The sequence below is a fragment of the Poromitra crassiceps genome (assembly GCF_964638095.1).
Source record: "Poromitra crassiceps genome assembly, chromosome: 3".
Lineage (NCBI taxonomy): Eukaryota > Metazoa > Chordata > Actinopteri > Beryciformes > Melamphaidae > Poromitra > Poromitra crassiceps.
The window spans coordinates 57,892,412-57,912,649 of record NC_139625.1 but is presented as its reverse complement, the minus strand read 5'-3'; the positions used below and the strand labels follow the sequence as shown (position 1 = coordinate 57,912,649).

Below are 20,238 nucleotides of genomic sequence, written 5' to 3'. Positions count from 1 at the left end.
TGTGTGTGTGTGTGTGTGTGTGTGTGCGTGCGTGCGTGCGTGCTTGCGCGTGCGTGCATGCTTTTCTAGCCTCGGTTTTTATTATTCTATGCATTTGCCCGTTTCCATTTTTTTTAGATTTATTTTAGTTAATTTCTTTAATTTATGTTTTTTCTAATATTATTACCTACATTTTTATTTATCTTGTAAACTTTGGAACTCTACTTTTATAACTGCTTTATAAATATAGGCTTTATTACTCTTATCTTATCTTATTGCTTACTTTTTGGTTTATCTTGTCTTGTAAAACACTTCATAAGTCTGTTGTGATAAAGTGCTCTATAAATAAAGGTTTGTTGTTATTTTAATGTGGCCTGCTAATCAATTTAGAGGACTTTAAGTGCAGTGATAATTGTGTCATTCTATCCAGATATAGGTGTCGGTGGGGACAGTGTGTGTGTGCATCACTCCTCATCATTGCGCATCAAGTCGTTTGATTCTCTCAATACTCACCACCGCTCCTCCAAACTGCTGCAGCCTCAATACCGCAGTCTGGTGAGTTACCATAACAACAACAACAACAACAACAACAACAACAACAACAAAACACAAAAGTAATGACAGAAAATAAATGCTCAGATGACACTTTAGCCATTTTCACACATGCGTACCGGAAAATTACCTGTAAGTCAATATCGGAGATTTCCCGGAATTTCCCTTCACACCTGAGCGCTCGCATGTGGGAATATAGCAGCGAAATTGCCTGTATGTTGGGGGGCGGGGCGGGCACTGCAGAGCGGGTGGGGAGTGACGTGTGCACTTGGATGGGGAATCCTCCTTATTTTGGGGGTCGGCAAAACTCTGATGGTGAAATAAGTTTGCTTGTCACACAATAAATCACACTCGTTTGTCTTAAGAGGGCATGTATGTTGTATCATTCACATTCGCTAACCAGTCTTTGAACTGAAATATTTGAAGAAGTTGGGATCCGTGTCTGAGAGAAATAGCCTGGCTGGTTCGATGTTTATCCGTTCACCTGCGTCGCGTTGAAGCACTTTTTACAGACTGGCTTTGTTTGATGTGTCCGGGCTTGCCTTCGCTGTCGGCAACGTAAGCAAAATACTTCCACATTTCGCTTCGTGCATTTGCTTTCTCAACAAGCGTTGGGCGGCTTGCAAGGCTCTCAGAGCTGTCTGTGTCCCTGTCGGGCTGCTGACTGAAGGAGGAGGACTGAAGGACTGGCCAGAGAGCGAGCAGGCAGCAGAGAGGGGAGGGGGGGAAATCGGCACGCCCACACATGAAGCTGACATACCGCTCTTATTATCACAAGATAATTTCGCCAGTTTGCTTTAATGTGCGCGAATGATTAGATTATGCCCGCTGGAACATTAAGCAACTGTGTACACCTCGCCCATGAGAAGGACCGGCAAATGACTTGACACGTTTCACACTTGTGTCCCTGATCGCGCATACCGCTCTTCTGACTGGCTCGAAACTGGTGAAATGTCCGTGTTGACGGGGTCACGCTTATACCGGAAAACAACTTTCACACATGAAGGCATTAGACCGCGTTCCGGTCATTTAGCGGTAAAAAGCGCATGTGGGAAAACGGCTTTAGAAAAACCTGTTAAAAACCATCCTGATAACGTGACCTCACATTCTGTTTCGCTCTACACATCAGTTTGGACTTCCAGCCGCCCACAGCCTACTCTTGTTTAATTGTTGTTATTGAGTCTGTTTCTGCAATAACTGCACTAATAGCTGTGTTTACTCACTAATGTTAACGTTACAGCTCTCGTTGCTTTGGGAGACACCATTACTGTTTTGCTGTGGCGGCCATCTTGCTGTGGCGGCCATCTTTGGCTCGGTTATCATGATTGTTTCTACCAGGTTAACTTAGACACTTGCATACCTATGCAGTGGTGGAGGTATGCCAGTTCCACATGTTGGATTGTCACCAAAAGTTTTAGTTAGTATTATTTTCCTCTTTCTTTCAGGACATGTCGGAGGGCAGCGGGTGTGTGCTGGTCAAAGCACGCTTTCTCTTCCAGCAGACCAATGAGGACGAGCTCTCCTTCGCTAAGGGTGACATCATCAGTGTGAGCCGGCAGGAGGAGGGGGGTTGGTGGGAGGGCTCCGTCAATGGCAAGTCTGGGTGGTTCCCCAGCAACTATGTACGGGAGCTTAAAGGAAACGGTAGGTGGAACTATTTTTTTTTTTATGTTTTGCATCAGTATTTTTCCTGTCATTGTTTGTAATGGTGGCTGGGGATAATTTGGTTTGGTTCCTCGTCACATCCTTGTTCTGGAAATTATTTGGATGCTTATTATGAAAGCCTAATAACCATTAGGCCTATACTTGGGATAAATTATTCTGATTTTAATCTGATTTAATTTTGTATTGAATTTAATACAGTAACTCGCTGGAAAGGCTATTCCCATCTGCAGCTAATTCAGAATGCCACAGCTAGGTTTTGAACTAGAACTCATATTTTACCTATTTTATATGTATGTCCACTATTGGCTGTATGATTAGGACTAATACATTATTATATTGCACTTGTGATTTGAATTGCAATACAATAAACACTGAGTCTAAACTAACTTCATTGTGGTCAGACTTAAAGCACATATAAACTAAGTTGTAATAGACCTATACCCTTCCAATATGAATTCCAAAACATAAGGGGGGATTTTTCCCATGCACCCATGTGAAAACTGCATACACACACACGCACGCACGCACGCACGCACGCACGCACGCACGCACGCACACACACACACACACACACACACACACACACACACACACACACACACACACACACACACACACACACACACACACACAGACTTCCTGTAGGTCTCTTCTCTTCATACTGTTGCTTACTAGGACTATGTATTTTGAGAGGTAGGCTGGTCTCCAGTATTCATATTCTTATAACAGAGTATGCCTACTATATTGTGATCAGTGAAAGTCTTCGCTTAAACACCTTATATGCTTGGTTTCTGTCTAACAAAATTAATAGGCAAAAGCCCACCTCAATAGAAATAATATGCAAACTGAGAGCAAATAGAGATAGAGATTGTCAGCAATTTTCAGGCCGTCATGATGACACCGGTGTAACACTTTCTGAACTCAAACTTGGACTCCACGGGTTCCTCAGGCTGGTAATGTCTGCCCCCTCTGTTCATAAGACTCATATATTCCAAGTCCTCTTGATTGCGGTAGTTAGCTGTGTTGCTGGCAACTTTCAGAGCGTGGAAGGAAGGAAGGAAGTTTCACAAGCAGACAAAGACAGGATGTTCCTGAGGAGCTGTATGGAGGGAACTTCCTGGCCAAGAGAGAAGAAAACAAGGGCCGTCATACTAGTGGAATGGCAGAAAATCCATATGACTAGTGGAAGTGGACACTACTGTAGTCATAGTGTTTTGATGGTAGTGGATGTTTTTGAACCACTTAAAGTGAATTACATGGCTGTGAATTAGGGGCAGAACTTGTCCGTCATCCTGTTCACTGATATTAATCCTAGTTATTGAGATTTTGAAGTCTCTGATGTGAGATTCCCTATCTCAGGATTATGTCCAGTCATTCAAGTGTTCCTTTCTCATTCCACGACAAAGAAACCCCCCCTCCCCCACCCACCCACACACACACACACACACACACACACACACACACACACACATGTGTGCGCACGAAAGGCAAAGAATTGTGGGATGCATAGCAGGCTTGAGCCCGCCCCTTCTTTGTTTCTGCTCCTAGGTCCAGAAACCTGTTACAGAAATTGGTAGAAATTGAACGCTCAGCTCCAAAACCTTCTAGAGAAGCTCAGAAGAAAAAGGTGGACGATAATGCCTCCTTTTCTCCTCTTTAGCATCCTGATTACAGCAGATTCAGCCTTCATCAGCTCTTTATTCCACTGTTTTGAAGGATTTCTCCGGCTAATCATGTCAAAAAAATATCTCATTATCTAGCAAATGCTGCCTTTTCTTGTTCTTGCTACTCTTCGGGCATTACATTTCAATGGCTGTAAAGCAGAATAGTTAATTGGAGGGCAGGATTGGACAACATGCTTATTATTGGCTATATGTGGAAACGATCAGAGCAATTTAGAGAGAGAGTGGCGTCAGCGGAGGACCAAATTGACTCATTAGCCAATGAACAGCCAGGAAGGGGTCTTGCGCTACTTTTGAATGCTAAAATAAAGCTGATAATGTACAATTTGATTCTAAAAAAAAAAAAAAAACTTTCAAAGTACAACACAAACTGTCCATTTTGCTGCAACTTGACAGTGCTGCTTAATCCAGGACCTTACTTCCTGGAACTCTTGAGAGTAAAAAACTGGTCCATTGGAATGAATGGAGATGTTGCGACTCTTCTATATATACGGCTCTGGAAACGATAAGCCACTGAAATGACACGATTGTAATTCATTGGTTGTGCTACTGTACATAAATAATAGCGATGCTGTGGCGCTGTCATTGGGAAATGTTTTGAAAGCGGGGAGACATTATTTGGCTGTTTTCATTGAATGGGGGAAAACATGAAAACACGTTGAAACAATGACTTCCATGTCGATGTTGATATTCTACGGAGACACTCAGTAGTTGTAGACCTACTGTCATTGTGATATTTGTTGTGAACAATAATCTTCATATACAGAGGGATATGGCCCAGTTGACAGTCATATTACCCACTTACTATCAGCATACATCTTGTTAAACACCGAACAACATCATACAATTCTGTCCAGAAAAGTGTAGTCTCTCCCCAGACTCAAACATTAGATTGAATTGCTGCGCTCCACATACTACCTAAATGAGTCTGTGCCCCTTCACAGCCACAGCTGTAGTTTGAGGGCGGGTCTAGGGGGGTTTGAAATTGAATGAGTGACAGCTCGTAGCACCAATGAGAGAGTGGCTTTCAGTTTGTCGATAGAATGCAAACGGTAAACTGCTAGCAGTGCACGGTGCAAAATATTGTCTTCGTTTTGCATGATATAACGTTTCAATGCAGGCCTATGTTATGTAGTTATGTGGAGAGCAGCGAATCAACGTTATATTTATTCTTTTAATAGTGATGCTGCAGGAGCCAGGCTTCCAGAGGCAACCAGGTCGGCGGTCTCAGGGTGGGTGGGCGTCCCTGATCGCAAAGTCGTTACTGATTGGTGAAGAGTGAATCCACCACTCGCCAAACACTGACCAAGATTCCGTTTACAGTTTGGAGTGGGCAGTGTCCCAGACCCAGAGAGAGCTCTGCAGCATGCAGTAACATAGTGTATCAGACTCAGAGAGAGATCTGCAGCATGCAGTAACTTAATATATCAGACCCAGAGAGAGCTCTGCAGCATGCAGTAACAAAAGCCCTTTTCCCACATGCGTACCGGAAAATTACCTGTAAGTCAATATCGGACATTTCCCTGAATTTCCCTTCACACCTTAGCGCGCGCATATGGGAATCTAGTCGTCAAATAGCCGGTATGTTGGGGGGCGGGGGGAGCTTATTTGGGGGGTCGGCAAAACTTCACTCAGTCCTCCGTACTTATTCGCAGCAGCCTGACACAGGACAGACGCAGCGAGAATGGCAGAGGTTTGCAAGGCAAGCTGCCCAACGCTTGTAGCCTATGTATGTAGAGAAAGCAAATGCACTAAGCGAAATGTGGAAGTAGTTTGCTTTGATGTGCGCGAATGATTAGACGATGCACTTTGAAGAAGTTGGGATCCGTGTCTGAGAGAAATAGTTGCTGGTTCGATGTTTATCCGTTCACCTGCGTCACGTTGAAGCACTTTTTACAGACTGGCTTCGTTTGATGTGTCCGGGGTTGCCTTCGGAAATCAGCAAGCTGACATAGGCTACTGCTCTTATTAGGCTATCACAAGATCATTTCGCCAGTTTGCTTTAATGTGCGCGAATGATTAGATTATGCCCGCTGGAACATTAAGCAACGTGTGTAGGCTACACTTCGCCCATGATTGAAGGACCGCTGTCGCGGAAAATGACTGGACCCGTTTCCACTTGCGTCCCCTTAAGAGCATACCGCTCTTCTGACTGGCTCGAAACTGGTGAAATGTCGGGGACGACGGGGTCGCGCTTATACCGGCACGCGCCTTTCCCACATGCAGGCATTACACCACGTTCCGGTCATTTTGCGGTACAAAGCGCATGTGGGAAAAGGGCTATAGTGTATCAGACCCAGAGAGAGATCTGCAGCATGCAGTAACTTAGTGTATCAGCGTAAGAACTCTCATGGGTCTGGCATCGAGACTAAGAAAAGTGTGTCTGAAAGAAGTGTCGGTTTAAAAAAGAAGAAGTAAAAAAACCTGTAGCATCCTACTACACTTCTTTTCTAGATTTTCTTTCCATGTATCCTTTCTTGAAAATAGTTTTAGAGGTCTTAAACACATTGTGGTGTCTTGTGAGCCTCTCGATAAGCCTTGTTTTCTGTTTCACATTTACCGGTATTTAAATTGGGAAATTGATGTTATGTTCTGCTTTAACTGACATTAAAAGGGTCTTAAAAAAGGCTTGGGCTGTTGTTCTGAACTGCTCTCTCCCTCTCTCTCTGTTATAGACAAGTCAGCGTCAGTGACAGACAAGCCAAAGTCAGCCACCCTGAAAAGTCCTCCAAAAGCTTTTGACACCACTATCATCAGTAAGACCTACTACAATGTGGTGAGTATCACACTCTTCAGAGACACTGTGTGTGTGTGTGTGTGTGTGTGTGTGTGTGTGTGTGTGTGTGTGTGTGTGTGTGTGTGTGTGTGTGTGTGTGTGTGTGTGTGTGTGTGTGTGTGTTAGACTTGTATTTCTGACAAATATCCTCATAAGGATGGAGGACATTTTGGGCATTCCTCATGTAACGGCGTTGTGTAGGTGATACACTTGCAGCGTACTACAACGTACGCGTTTCAGCAGTAGCCTTCGTCAGCGTTGACGCTGACGAAGGCTACTGCTAGGCTACTGCTGAAAAGGCTACTGCTGAAACGCGTACGTTGTAACAGGAATAAAAACCCTCAAAAGGACATCATTGAGTGCTGGCTCCTTCTCTACTACTTGGAGCAGATTAACTTGCCTTTATACTGGGGGAGTGAGTTTAACCAATCCAATCGCTACCACACTGGACTCACGAGGAATCTGCGCTGATTCACCTCGGTTACACTCACTCCTACAAGGGGGTTAGTTTAAGGTTAGGAATCAGGTTTACAGTCAAGGTTAGGATTAGGTTTAGGTTAGGCTTAATCACTCAAGACAGATTTTCCATTTGCATGAAAATCTGTTGGCATGGTCAAATAAAATCTGGTCAAATAAAAAGCGGATATACAGTACATCACATTGGCAATATGGCCCCGCCCCCTTTTAGGCAGAAAACACAAGCCACTCGCCGTTGACTTCAATGTCAAATAGCAGTAAAAAAAAAAGAAGAGAGAAATCGTAGTAAAATAACAGAATTAATTTTGTTTATGAATGCCCCAAAGACACCATGACATGACAATATATTACAACTCGTCTGGCCATAGAATACGCAAGATACACCGGAAATATTACTTTGACCCATCTACAATCATGTGACTCATGTTACATGTTACATTACAGCCAATCATGGAAGTTGGAAACCCTCATTAGTGTTTTGCTTACACCTGTGTTTACTCTGCCTTTTCGACACAAAATGGCCCCCATAAAAAGGTCTATTGGAGGGTCCTTGCATGTTTAGTAGTAGAAGTGAGTGTGTGTGTGTGTGTGTGTGTGTGTGTGTGTGTGTGTGTGAGAGAGAGAGAGAGAGAGAGGGAGAGAGAGAGAGTGTGTGTGTGTGTGTGTGTGTGTGTGTGTGTGTGTGTGTGTGTGTGTGTGTGTGTGTGTGTGTGTGTGTGTGTGTGCGTGCGTGCGTGCGTGCGTGCGTGCGTGCGTGCGTGCGTGCGTGCGAGTGAGTGAGTGAGTCAGTGAGTGAGTGTGTGTGAGTGAGTGCAGCAGATGTAATGTAGGTTATTTCTTCCATTCCACTGGTTTCTGGGGCAGCCTTGCCCTGGGGTTGGCTCTACTGGGGGGTGTGTGTGTTTGAGAGAGAGAGAGAGAGAGAGAGAGAGAGAGAGAGAGAGAGAGAGAGAGACAGAGAGTCTTTTAATAATGCAGCAAGCTGCCACAGTCCCACTGCCACTAGGCATTCCATCACTGGTTGGGGTACCTGACTCACACACATACATGCTCTCTCTCTCTCTCTCTCTCTCTCTCTCTCTCTCTCTCTCTCTCTCTCTCTCTCTCTCTCTCTCTCGCTCACGTTCAGACTAGACGATATGAGCCCTCGGCGACAGTTTTTGGAGCTTGGCGAGATAGTTTTGTTGTGCTGCTCAACACAAGGATTTAACAGGAGGACGGTCGGTCCAGGCTAGAAGTCTGAGGAGCAAAGACGGATTATGAGAGTAAATGGAGAGGAGAAAAAAGCCATTTCTAAGCAAATCTTGGAGGTTTACTATATATTTTGAAACCCCAAATAATATTTAAGATAGCAGTCAATTTAATAACTCTGATTTAACTTTGACTTTGAACCAATTCTGTAATGGCCCATACTGTATGTTGTGCGAGCATATGTTTAGAAAGAATAAAGCCGGTGTGAGACTGCGTTTGTGGGCTTGTCGTGGATTCTCCTGGTGAAATGTCATAATGTGTGATCCTCTGTCACAGCTCAGTCATATAGTGTGAAAACCACCAGCCAAAGACTCATGATTACAAGACAGCAAGTTGTGTAGTGTCTGTCGGGTAGTGTGTCTGTGACATTAGTAATAACATATATTGTGTGTGTGTGTGTGTGTGTGTGTGTGTGTGTGTGTGTGTGTGTGTGTGTGTGTGTGTGTGTGTGTGTGTGTGTGTGTGTGTGTGTGTGTGTGTGTGTGTGTGTGTGTGTGTGTGTGTGTGTGTGTGTGTGTGTGTGTGTCTCAGGTGCTGCAGAACATCTTGGAAACAGAGAGTGAATATTCCAGAGAGCTACAGACTCTGCTGTCCTCGTACCTGCGCCCCCTTCACCCCACTGACAAGTACATATCTCTTTTTACCATCAACTCTTTATTGTTTTGCTCAAGTAGAATAGATTATATACTAGATATTATTAGAGAATAAAATATGCATATAATCTTTATAAATATACTGTATTATACAATGTATGCAAGATACACAGTCTAGATTAGAACAGTAGACCCAAAGACTGTTTTTTTTTTATTTGGGTCACCACATTACATTTGCAGAATTTCTTCTGCAGTCTTTTATTTAAAATGTGTATATTGTTTTACTGAGAGGAAATAAAACAAGTTTGAACTCCGCCTAAATGCATTTATTTGGTCTCATCTATAAAATATGTGACGTGTATATTATGTTCAATATCATGCATGAAACACAGTTATGATTGACCTAGTTTGATTGCCTGGATGCAGGCTGCAGGTCTAAGCTCTGTCATTGGCTCTGACCATTTCAGTCAGAGCGACGGGAAATCCCTTTCCGCTCCCTGGATGTCACAACAACAATGCCGCTAGCTAGCAAGACAAATGACACAGTGAAAATGGCATTTTCATCTTTTCATCTTTTTATGAAGATTTGGATTGTGCAATAAAGCAGGCCTGCTTGCTACTTTTGGTGGATAGTTGTAAAGATAACGGAGCCGGTAGAGCAGAGTGAGAGTGAGAGCAGCCAGCCTCTCCTGCGCTGGTACAGCGCAAAACAGAGATAGTCTGGCAAGCAAGACTATGATTTACCAATTATATATCTCTTTGAAATGGCTGGTTTAGCTTTTCATGATAATATAAGGTGATGCTGAACTGGCAGTAGAAATGTTCAGGAACGTTAATTTATTCACAAATTCGCTCTTCTCACGATTTTTACATAAGGCCTGTTATGAATTGGGTCGCGATGGTTTGTCATTTTTTTAAAGTGGGTCTCCTGAAAAAAAGGTTTGGGAATGCCTGGTCTAGAAGATATAATGTACTTTATAAAACGGCTCTCTCAAATCAAGCAATCTGATTGGTTCAGAGCCATTGTATAATTCCAGTAACCGAGTTCAATAACCCATGGACATGGGTTATTGGTTGCCATGGCAACTCTCTTACTAAAAGGCAGCGCTGCGCTCGAGCCAAACAGCTTTCTCCTGATCTGCTGTATGGAGGGTCACTAGTCCTTCAAGTCTTGTACAATGAGTCATTATGGACGCATGATGGCGCAACTCTCTTACTAAAAGTACCTCAAAAACAAAATGGTGGAGACAGCTTTCAGATCCTTGTGAATCGATCTTCGCTTATAACTTTACTAATACTTCGCAGAAAATTATGTTTTGTACAAGAATAGACGCGGGCTAATGTCTTAACCCCTCTCTCGTGCGCCCTCACTCTTAACCCCGCATTTCTAAATAAGACGTAACGTTACTTGGTGTCGGCATACGGCTCTGGTGTTGGGCTTTGCGAAAAGCTCTCAGCAAGCGCCAGGATTGGCCAATGTCGACTTCAGTCTCCAGAACAATCCAATCAAATCACCCGCACGTCTATCTTCTTGCTAGAGGTCCCGCCTTACAGTAGTGTTTCAACTGACTCAGAATGACTCAGAATACCATGCCAGTCGGACTTATGGTATTATTATTATTATATTATTATACTTGGAAACCGTTTTATAAAAGCAATATAGCACTCGAGCTGCGTGGTGTTGTGGAATATATCCCGCTGATAAGCTGTTATCCCACTCGGCCTGCGGCCTCGTGGGATAACAGCTTATCAGCGGGATATATTCTCCACAACACACTTGCTCTCATGCTATATTGCTTAAGTATATAGATATTATATACCAAATACATTATACATACATACTGTATCATGTACTGCATATTACATGATTCAGTCAGTGTGGTTTCCCTCTGATATGACGGCCTCACTAAAGACTAAAAACACACCTTTTCAGGCTCCACCTGGCCCCTTCTTGAACTAACATCTTTCTCTCTCAAAAACACTTTACCACTCTATTCCTTCAAGATTTGTAGCTGTCATAGATTATGTTGCATTGTTGATTTCTCTATTGTTGACAAAATGTGTTACTGTAAGTCGCTTTGGATAAAAGCGTCTGCCAAATGACATAATTTAATGTAATGTAATGTAATATAATATATGACGGATATGATGCAGTTTGATTCATTTCATATTTATTGTAGAGTTGATCAATACTACACTAGTTGTCTATATGTGAAGACCTTAACCTGACTTGAATGATCAAATGAGACATTTTGATCAGATTCCACACATACTCCATTGGTGGAACATAGGTTTATCCTATATTACATATATTGCTATATACACCACTGATTAGTATGCATGCATGAAAGATACAGAGAGAGAGAGGTTGGATCCAGTATGGTTTTAAATTACTAATGATTCCTCCTCTCCTCTCCTCTCCTCTCCTCTCCTCTCCTCTCCTCTCCTCTCCTCTCCTCTCCTCTCCTCTCCTCTCCTCTCCTGCAGACTAAACAGTGTTGACATCAGTCATATTCAGGGAAATCTGGAGGAGATCTCGACCTTCCAGCAGATGTTGGTTCAGTCCTTGGAGGAGCGTACCAAGTCAGTACACCCCTCTTTTATTCATTTTCTTTGTCTAGTACAGATGTCACTGAATGAATGTGAGTCCTTGTGAGTCTTGAGTAATTTGGTTAAACTCACTCCCCAAGGGAGCTAGCTCTCTTAGCGTAGTGGTTGGCTTTGGAAGTGGAAGGTCAGTGGTTCGCATCCCACTCCACTCATGTGCAAGCCCTTAACATGGGTTGCTGCCAGTGCTGTCAACACAACGCAGGTTACACAGATGCGCTAGTACCATATTTTCACTAGTCACTATTAGATACAGAACAGGGTTGGTAATACAATATGTATCCTGTCTGCTTTACTAACCACAGTTGGACTTCATTAGAGCTGCAACGGTTAACAATCGTAACAATTAATTTAACAATTAATTTAACAATTGTCCTTTTCTTATTCTACCCATTTATACTTTCAGAAATAGTCATGTTCAATCAGAAATTCTTTATTTTGGTCTTCAAATGAAATGCCAGGTAGCATAAAAAGGTCTTAAAAGCCTTTAAATGTGGCATTCTGTAACCTGCAGTTACTCTGAAGTAGCCTGCTCATGGTCACTTCCTGTCAAACCAACAACAACAGATCCTCAAGCACCACCTTAAACAGACAGACCGAGGAACTGGAGCCCAGCCCCTCCTGTGGACAACAGCTTCATATATTAGGCAGCCAATGTGGCAGTAGAGACATCTAGTGGTAGACTGAAGTAACACAGACAGTCACCGTTTTAGTGGGCGGATTCGAAGGTCCAGGCAATAGCAACAACTGATGACTGACAAGATTTTATTTGGTCTGTGTGATGAATTGGTAGACATAGGTCACCAAATTATCAGCTTAGAGGTAACATGATGATGATGATGATGATGATAATCTTGAACATTCAAATACAGTTCTGAGGATTTTTGTTTACAAAACTACCAGGTCAAGTTGGACTTTAGTATGAAGAGTACCACACTCTACCCAACTGACGCCTTTATCTTTATGAGTAACTGCAATTAATTGCAGTAGTCACCCAGTTTGCAAATGACAACAACGAACAACGTAAACCAGAATTTCGTAAAACATGGAAACCAAACAAACTAGTGTCACTGAGTTGTCATATTCTCCACAAAGTCTACTTGGTGTAACATGTGTGTGTGTGTGTGTGTGTGTGTGTGTGTGTGTGTGTGTGTGTGTGTGTGTGTGTGTGTGTGTGTGTGTGTGTGTGTGTGTGTGTGTGTGTGTGTGTGTGTGTGTGTGTGTGTGTGTATGTGTGTAGGCTCCCCGAGTCCCAGCAGAGAGTCGGGGGGTTCTTCCTGAATCTGATGCCCCAGATGAAGACCCTCTATGTGGCCTACTGCTCCAACCATCCCTCTGCTGTCCACGTCCTCACTCAACACAGGTACAGTAATGGAAATTACTGTGTGCGCCTGCATGTGTGTGTGTGTGTATGTGTGTGTGTGTGTGTGTGTGTGTGTGTGTGTGTGTGTGTACATAGGCAAAACCCCAGAAAAGCCATCATGCTTTCCTGAACTCTGGACCATGTCCATGATCATGTTGAATCAGGTCCGGACATTCGCCTGAGTTGTCCTTTCAAATTCATACAAGAGATATTGTTTCATGTTTTCATCAACATTTGTTTTCCCACATGGGGAATCCTCTGTTTTTCAATGTAAAATACATGAGAGAAAGCAATTTTCCACTCCATGAAAAAACCTTTCAATGCATTATTCTGGCGATAGCGTTAGAAAACATGGACTGGCGATCTGCCAAAAAGTCAGCTGTTTGCAGACAACCAAAAAGTTGTCTGCCAAATAGTGGTCGCGGTAACGTTAAACACTGGCAAGGGCGATTTTACAGCCAGGTTGACAAGTGGCATTCAAGGCATATCTGACCCGCTTTCAAGTTATTTCTCCCCACAAAAGTTGTCTCTCAAATATATAATGAAACAATATCAGCTCCCTTTTGCATTTTCACCATACAAGACAGGCAGACTGGGAGGGGAAAAGAACATTCAAATTTTAGTGATTTATTCACCAAATTTGGCGTTTTCGCTTCCAGCCACCTAACTATCCATACAAGAAATTAAATCGCACAGGGTACATTAATGGTTTGTAAAAGTGCCATTTAACAATATAATGAGATGCACAACAGAAGTGCATGTAATCCCAAAGTCATCAACACATCCACTCACTCGCACTGACTGGACATTAAACTGTAATATTCAAACATGCACCGCTCTGCGAGTGACAAGGACATAGGTGGTGAAGATCTGTTTGCACGGCCGCGTGCTCACAACAGACAATTGTGTTCACACATAAACCCCATTTGAGTAACGTCTGGATATTCAGTTCACTGCATGTCTGAAAGGTGTGTGTGTGTGTGTGTGTGTGTGTGTGTGTGTGTGTGTGTGTGTGTGTGTGTGTGTGTGTGTGTGTTTGTGTCTGTTGTAGTGAGGAGCTGGGGGAGTACATGGAGTCAAAGGGAGCATCCAGTCCTGGCATCCTGACTCTGACCACTGGTCTCAGTAAAGCGTTCACCAGACTGGACCGATACCCGACTCTGCTGAAAGAGCTGGACAGACACATGGAGGTGAGGCCTGGTCCCTGTCTGTCTGTCTGTCTGTGTCTCGCTGAGTGAGTTTTTGGGGAAGATTGTCTCATTGGTCAGCTTAGTAGTGATGGGCGGGTTTGAACGAATCGTTCGAAAACTCGAGACTCTTTTTACGGCCTTGGGACTCGCGAGTATTGTCTGACTCGACTCGCCCCCTCTATCAAGTTAATTGTTGTATTAGTCCTGTGAGAAACAACTTTGGCGCTTGTTTCAACTCAGTACTCGCTCTCCCAGAGGCAAAATCCCCTCCCTGCCCTGAGCTGAGGGCCCCTCGCTGCCTTGAGCTCACTCGCTACTACTCGCCCCGCTCTCCGAGCTCCGCAGCTCGGCCAGTCAGCCCAGCCCGGAGCCCCTCCCTGCCCGCTCTACTCTCCTGTCACCACTGTGCCCTGAGCTCGAGCTGACTCAACCCATCTGCACCAGGCAAGCACTCGTCTCACTCACCCACAAATTCCATGCCACAGACAGTAACCGACCACCGACGAATGTTAATGGAAACAATAAAATAATTTTATACCAAAAAGTTGCCTACCTCAGAGTTGGTTTGTTTGCTCCCCTCACGTTAGAAAGTATTCACAATACACTTCACGTTCCTCTAGCAAAGGTAATTTTAATCATGAAATAAAAAAATCCCTGCAAGTTGCAACCGCTGCCTTTTGTAGATGAACTGCTAAATGACAACATCGTTTAAAACTACAACTAGTATACACGCATTATGAACTGAGTATAACTGCTGGCCTGGAGTCAGCTCGAGTAGAGCTGAGCTGACATGGCTCTGCCTGAGTGGGTGGAACTCGTTGGTTCAGCAGGTGAGAGTATGACTACTGGTCTGGAGACAGCTGAGCTGAGCTGGATACATACATGCATTTGAGCATCACTAATCACAACACAGCCCCCACCAAATGACCCGTTTCACTATCGGAATTTGATCCATTTGGTCCAATAACATTTAGAAAGTCTAGAAGTGCTGCATGATTAAATAATTTTAGCTCTTTCAAGTTAGCTGACTCAGAGCAACTCGAGGGCTAAACCGAACGTTACCCAGCAAACTAGCAGAGTCGGACGTCTCTGGTGAGCTGCTCTGGCCGGGGGAGGCGAGGGTAGGGGAGGGGAGGGGAGGGGAGGGGAGGGGAGGGGAGGGGAGGGGAGGGGAGGGGAGGGGAGGGGAGGGGAGGGGAGGGGGATGATTCCGCAGGCTCTGGGGGTAACTGACACAGGTGACTCGAGTGACTCAAAAACCCAACTTAGTAAAATGAGTCAAACCTCCCATCACTACAGCTTAGTCGTTAGTCATGAGAATAGACAACAAAGCACGTCCCTCACCCAGCCAGGGTGCGAGGATGTAGCAGGCCTGGAATTAAGTCATTTTTAGGGTAAGGCCACCCTGGCCTTTGATAAATACACATTTTTTGGCATTGTGGCCAAAATGTAGGGCACACAGGCCAAAACTAATGGTTATTAATATTTTTCCCCCCAGTAATTTTTCCTCAACAAAATAAATATCCCAATAGAAAAATGAAGTGCTTGCTCAGACTGCAAAGTTAGTGACATGTCCAGGAACACACAATAGTGTAAGTGTAACCCAGGTTATTTTCTGTAACTGCAAATTACAGATGTCCCCTAAACGCCTCACCTCTCTGTGCTGTGACTGAGAGCGTGTGAAGACGCTCATTAATGAGTCTCATGCTCAACAGCTCTGAGCTTACACTTGAGTTGAGTGATAGTTGGCTCCATGCTAACATGTTAGCACACACTATGTTGAGTGATAGTAGGCTCCATGCTAACATGTTAGCACACACTATGTTGAGTGATAGTAGGCTCCATGCTAACATGTTAGCACACACTATGTTGAGTGATAGTAGGCTCCATACTAGCACTTTAGCATACACTATGTTGAGTGATAGTAGGCCCCGTACTAGCACTTTAGCACACACTATGTTGAGTGATAGTAGGCTCCATGCTAACACTTTAGCACACACTATGTTGAGTGATAGTAGGCTCCATACTAGCACTTTAGCATACACTATGTTGAGTGATAGTAGGCTCCATACTAGCACTTTAGCATACACTATGTTGAGTGATAGTAGGCTCCATGCTAACACTTTAGCATACACTATGTTGAGTGATAGTAGGCTCCATACTAGCACTTTAGCACACACTATGTTGAGTGATAGTAGGCTCCATACTAGCACTTTAGCACACACTATGTTGAGTGATAGTAGGCTCCATACTAGCACTTTAGCACACACTATGTTGAGTGATAGTAGGCTCCATGCTAACACTTTAGCATACACTATGTTGAGTGATAGTAGGCTCCATACTAGCACTTTAGCACACACTATGTTGAGTGATAGTAGGCTCCATGCTAACACTTTAGCATACACTATGTTGAGTGATAGTAGGCTCCATACTACCACTTTAGCACACACTATGTTGAGTGATAGTAGGCTCCATACTAGCACTTTAGCACACACTATGTTGAGTGATAGTAGGCTCCATGCTAACACTTTAGCATACACTATGTTGAGTGATAGTAGGCTCCATGCTAACACTTTAGCACACACTATGTTGAGTGATAGTAGGCTCCATACTAGCACTTTAGCACACACTATGTTGAGTGATAGTAGGCTCCATACTAGCACTTTAGCACACACTATGTTGAGTGATAGTAGGCTCCATACTAGCACTTTAGCATACACTATGTTGAGTGATAGTAGGCTCCATGCTAACACTTTAGCATACACTATGTTGAGTGATAGTAGGCCCCATACTAGCACTTTAGCACACACTATGTTGAGTGATAGTAGGCTCCATGCTAACACTTTAGCACACACTATGTTGAGTGATAGTAGGCTCCATACTAGCACTTTAGCACACACTATGTTGAGTGATAGTAGGCCCCATACTAGCACTTTAGCACACACTATGTTGAGTGATAGTTGGCTCCATACTAGCACTTTAGCACACACTATGTTGAGTGATAGTAGGCTCCATACTAGCACTTTAGCATACACTATGTTGAGTGATAGTAGGCTCCATACTAGCACTTTAGCACACACTATGTTGAGTGATAGTAGGCTCCATACTAGCACTTTAGCACACACTATGTTGAGTGATAGTAGGCTCCATACTAGCACTTTAGCACACACTATGTTGAGTGATAGTAGGCTCCATACTAGCACTTTAGCATACACTATGTTGAGTGATAGTAGGCTCCATACTAGCACTTTAGCATACACTATGTTGAGTGATAGTAGGCTCCATACTAGCACTTTAGCATACACTATGTTGAGTGATAGTAGGCTCCATACTAGCACTTTAGCATACACTATGTTGAGTGATAGTAGGCCCCATACTAGCACTTTAGCACACACTATGTTGAGTGATAGTTGGCTCCATACTAGCACTTTAGCACACACTATGTTGAGTGATAGTAGGCTCCATACTAGCACTTTAGCATACACTATGTTGAGTGATAGTAGGCTCCATACTAGCACTTTAGCACACACTATGTTGAGTGATAGTAGGCTCCATACTAGCACTTTAGCACACACTATGTTGAGTGATAGTAGGCTCCATACTAGCACTTTAGCACACACTATGTTGAGTGATAGTAGGCTCCATACTAGCACTTTAGCACACACTATGTTGAGTGATAGTAGGCTCCATACTAGCACTTTAGCACACACTATGTTGAGTGATAGTAGGCTCCATACTAGCACTTTAGCACACACTATGTTGAGTGATAGTAGGCTCCATACTAGCACTTTAGCACACACTATGTTGAGTGATAGTAGGCTCCATACTAGCACTTTAGCATACACTATGTTGAGTGATAGTAGGCTCCATACTAGCACTTTAGCATACACTATGTTGAGTGATAGTAGGCTCCATACTAGCACTTTAGCATACACTATGTTGAGTGATAGTAGGCTCCATACTAGCACTTTAGCATACACTATGTTGAGTGATAGTAGGCTCCATACTAGCACTTTAGCATACACTATGTTGAGTGATAGTAGGCTCCATGCTAACACTTTAGCACACACTATGTCGAGTGATAGTTGGCTCCATACTAGCACTTTAGCACACACTATGTTGAGTGATAGTTGGCTCCATACTAGCACTTTAGCACACACTATGTTGAGTGATAGTAGGCTCCATACTAGCACTTTAGCATACACTATGTTGAGTGATAGTAGGCTCCATACTAGCACTTTAGCATACACTATGTTGAGTGATAGTAGGCTCCATACTAGCACTTTAGCATACACTATGTTGAGTGATAGTAGGCTCCATACTAGCACTTTAGCATACACTATGTTGAGTGATAGTAGGCTCCATGCTAGCACTTTAGCACACACTATGTTGAGTGATAGTAGGCTCCATGCTAACACTTTAGCATACACTATGTTGAGTGATAGTAGGCTCCATGCTAACACTTTAGCACACACTATGTTGAGTGATAGTAGGCTCCATACTAGCACTTTAGCACACACTATGTTGAGTGATAGTAGGCTCCATACTAGCACTTTAGCACACACTATGTTGAGTGATAGTAGGCGCCATGCTAGCACTTTAGCACACACTATGTTGAGTGATAGTAGGCTCCATGCTAACACTTTAGCATACACTATGTTGAGTGATAGTAGGCTCCATACTACCACTTTAGCACACACTATGTTGAGTGATAGTAGGCTCCATGCTAACACTTTAGCATACACTATGTTGAGTGATAGTAGGCTCCATACTACCACTTTAGCACACACTATGTTGAGTGATAGTAGGCTCCATACTACCACTTTAGCACACACTATGTTGAGTGATAGTAGGCTCCATACTAGCACTTTAGCACACACTATGTTGAGTGATAGTAGGCTCCATACTAGCACTTTAGCACACACTATGTTGAGTGATAGTAGGCTCCATACTAGCACTTTAGCATACACTATGTTGAGTGATAGTAGGCTCCATACTAGCACTTTAGCATACACTATGTTGAGTGATAGTAGGCTCCATACTAGCACTTTAGCACACACTATGTTGGTGGTGACAGTCAGCACCCTTCCCCTGCTTTTCTGAGTGCATTGACCTTTTTCTTTTGGGGGGGTATACTTGTCTTAGGACCAACACCCTGACAGAGCAGACCTCCATGCCTGCATGACGGCCTTCAAAAGCCTTGCGGTAAGACTCACACACATCAACATGCACACACGGGCAGACTGATCCGTCAGAAAACAGACAGAATTACTAACTAATGGATTTGTCCGTTGGACTCTTTTGGAACCTCAATGGTACTTTTTTAAAACGCCTCTGATTTGCAGTGACAAAAAAAGTTCAACTGGGTTGAGCTTTCTGTCCATCAAAATAGACTGAAATCTGACAGAGACGTGTCATCAGCAGTGCCTGGACAACAGACAGCTCTTATTGGAAATTAATTGAAATGAACGGACAGACACAATGCGATCAGTGTGGCCGCAGGTTAACCCCATCAACAAAGCAGCAGTAGTCACTGAACAATTTGATTCACATGAAAATGAAGATGCTCTTATGGGAGATTTTTTTTTTCCCAATTTTTTATAGAACAATACAGTATATGAACAAGACAAATAGGCTCAGACACAGGAAAAGAAATGGAAAAAAAACATACATCATTGACATTCAACAATACAACATGGTGCTATCAGCCGCATAAGGTGCTTATGTGTTTATAAGAGATATTGTGTACCTGGGATCCCGCCTAAGGGGTCCATGGGATACCAACCGGGCGAGCCATCCATCATCCCCAACCCCAATCACTTATCATTCTTAACCTCGTCAAAGTAGGCCAAAAACGGGTCCCAGATATTTAAGAACCTTTTAAGCGCATAGGTTCTCAGGGACCTGAGTCTCTCCATCTGTAGAACAAAGATCATGTCCATCAACCACACCCGAAAAGAAGGCGAAGAGGAGGACTTCCACTCCTTCAGAATAAGTCTTTTGGCGACAGTTGTCCCCAGTGTCAGATTGTTGCATAGCCATAGGGAAGTCCAGAGAGGACTCAGAGCAGCCGAAGATGGCGAGCTCTGCTCTGGCTGTAGGG

General features: G+C 43.5%; 1 protein-coding gene across 1 annotated transcript in view; it reads left to right on the top strand.

The window, feature by feature from the left end:
- LOC310772579 (rho guanine nucleotide exchange factor 7-like) overlaps positions 1 to 20,238 on the top strand; it is a gene marked incomplete at both ends in the record, with an annotated part of 60,598 nt that overhangs the window by 16,192 nt on the left and 24,168 nt on the right. Inside the window, 8 exons of the mRNA XM_083632416.1 lie at positions 410 to 534; positions 1,977 to 2,175; positions 6,554 to 6,654; positions 8,914 to 9,008; positions 11,463 to 11,558; positions 12,823 to 12,945; positions 13,997 to 14,135; positions 19,281 to 19,340. Of these exons, the coding sequence (XP_083488542.1) occupies positions 410 to 534; positions 1,977 to 2,175; positions 6,554 to 6,654; positions 8,914 to 9,008; positions 11,463 to 11,558; positions 12,823 to 12,945; positions 13,997 to 14,135; positions 19,281 to 19,340 (938 nt within the window). The remainder of the gene's footprint in view (positions 1 to 409; positions 535 to 1,976; positions 2,176 to 6,553; positions 6,655 to 8,913; positions 9,009 to 11,462; positions 11,559 to 12,822; positions 12,946 to 13,996; positions 14,136 to 19,280; positions 19,341 to 20,238) is intronic.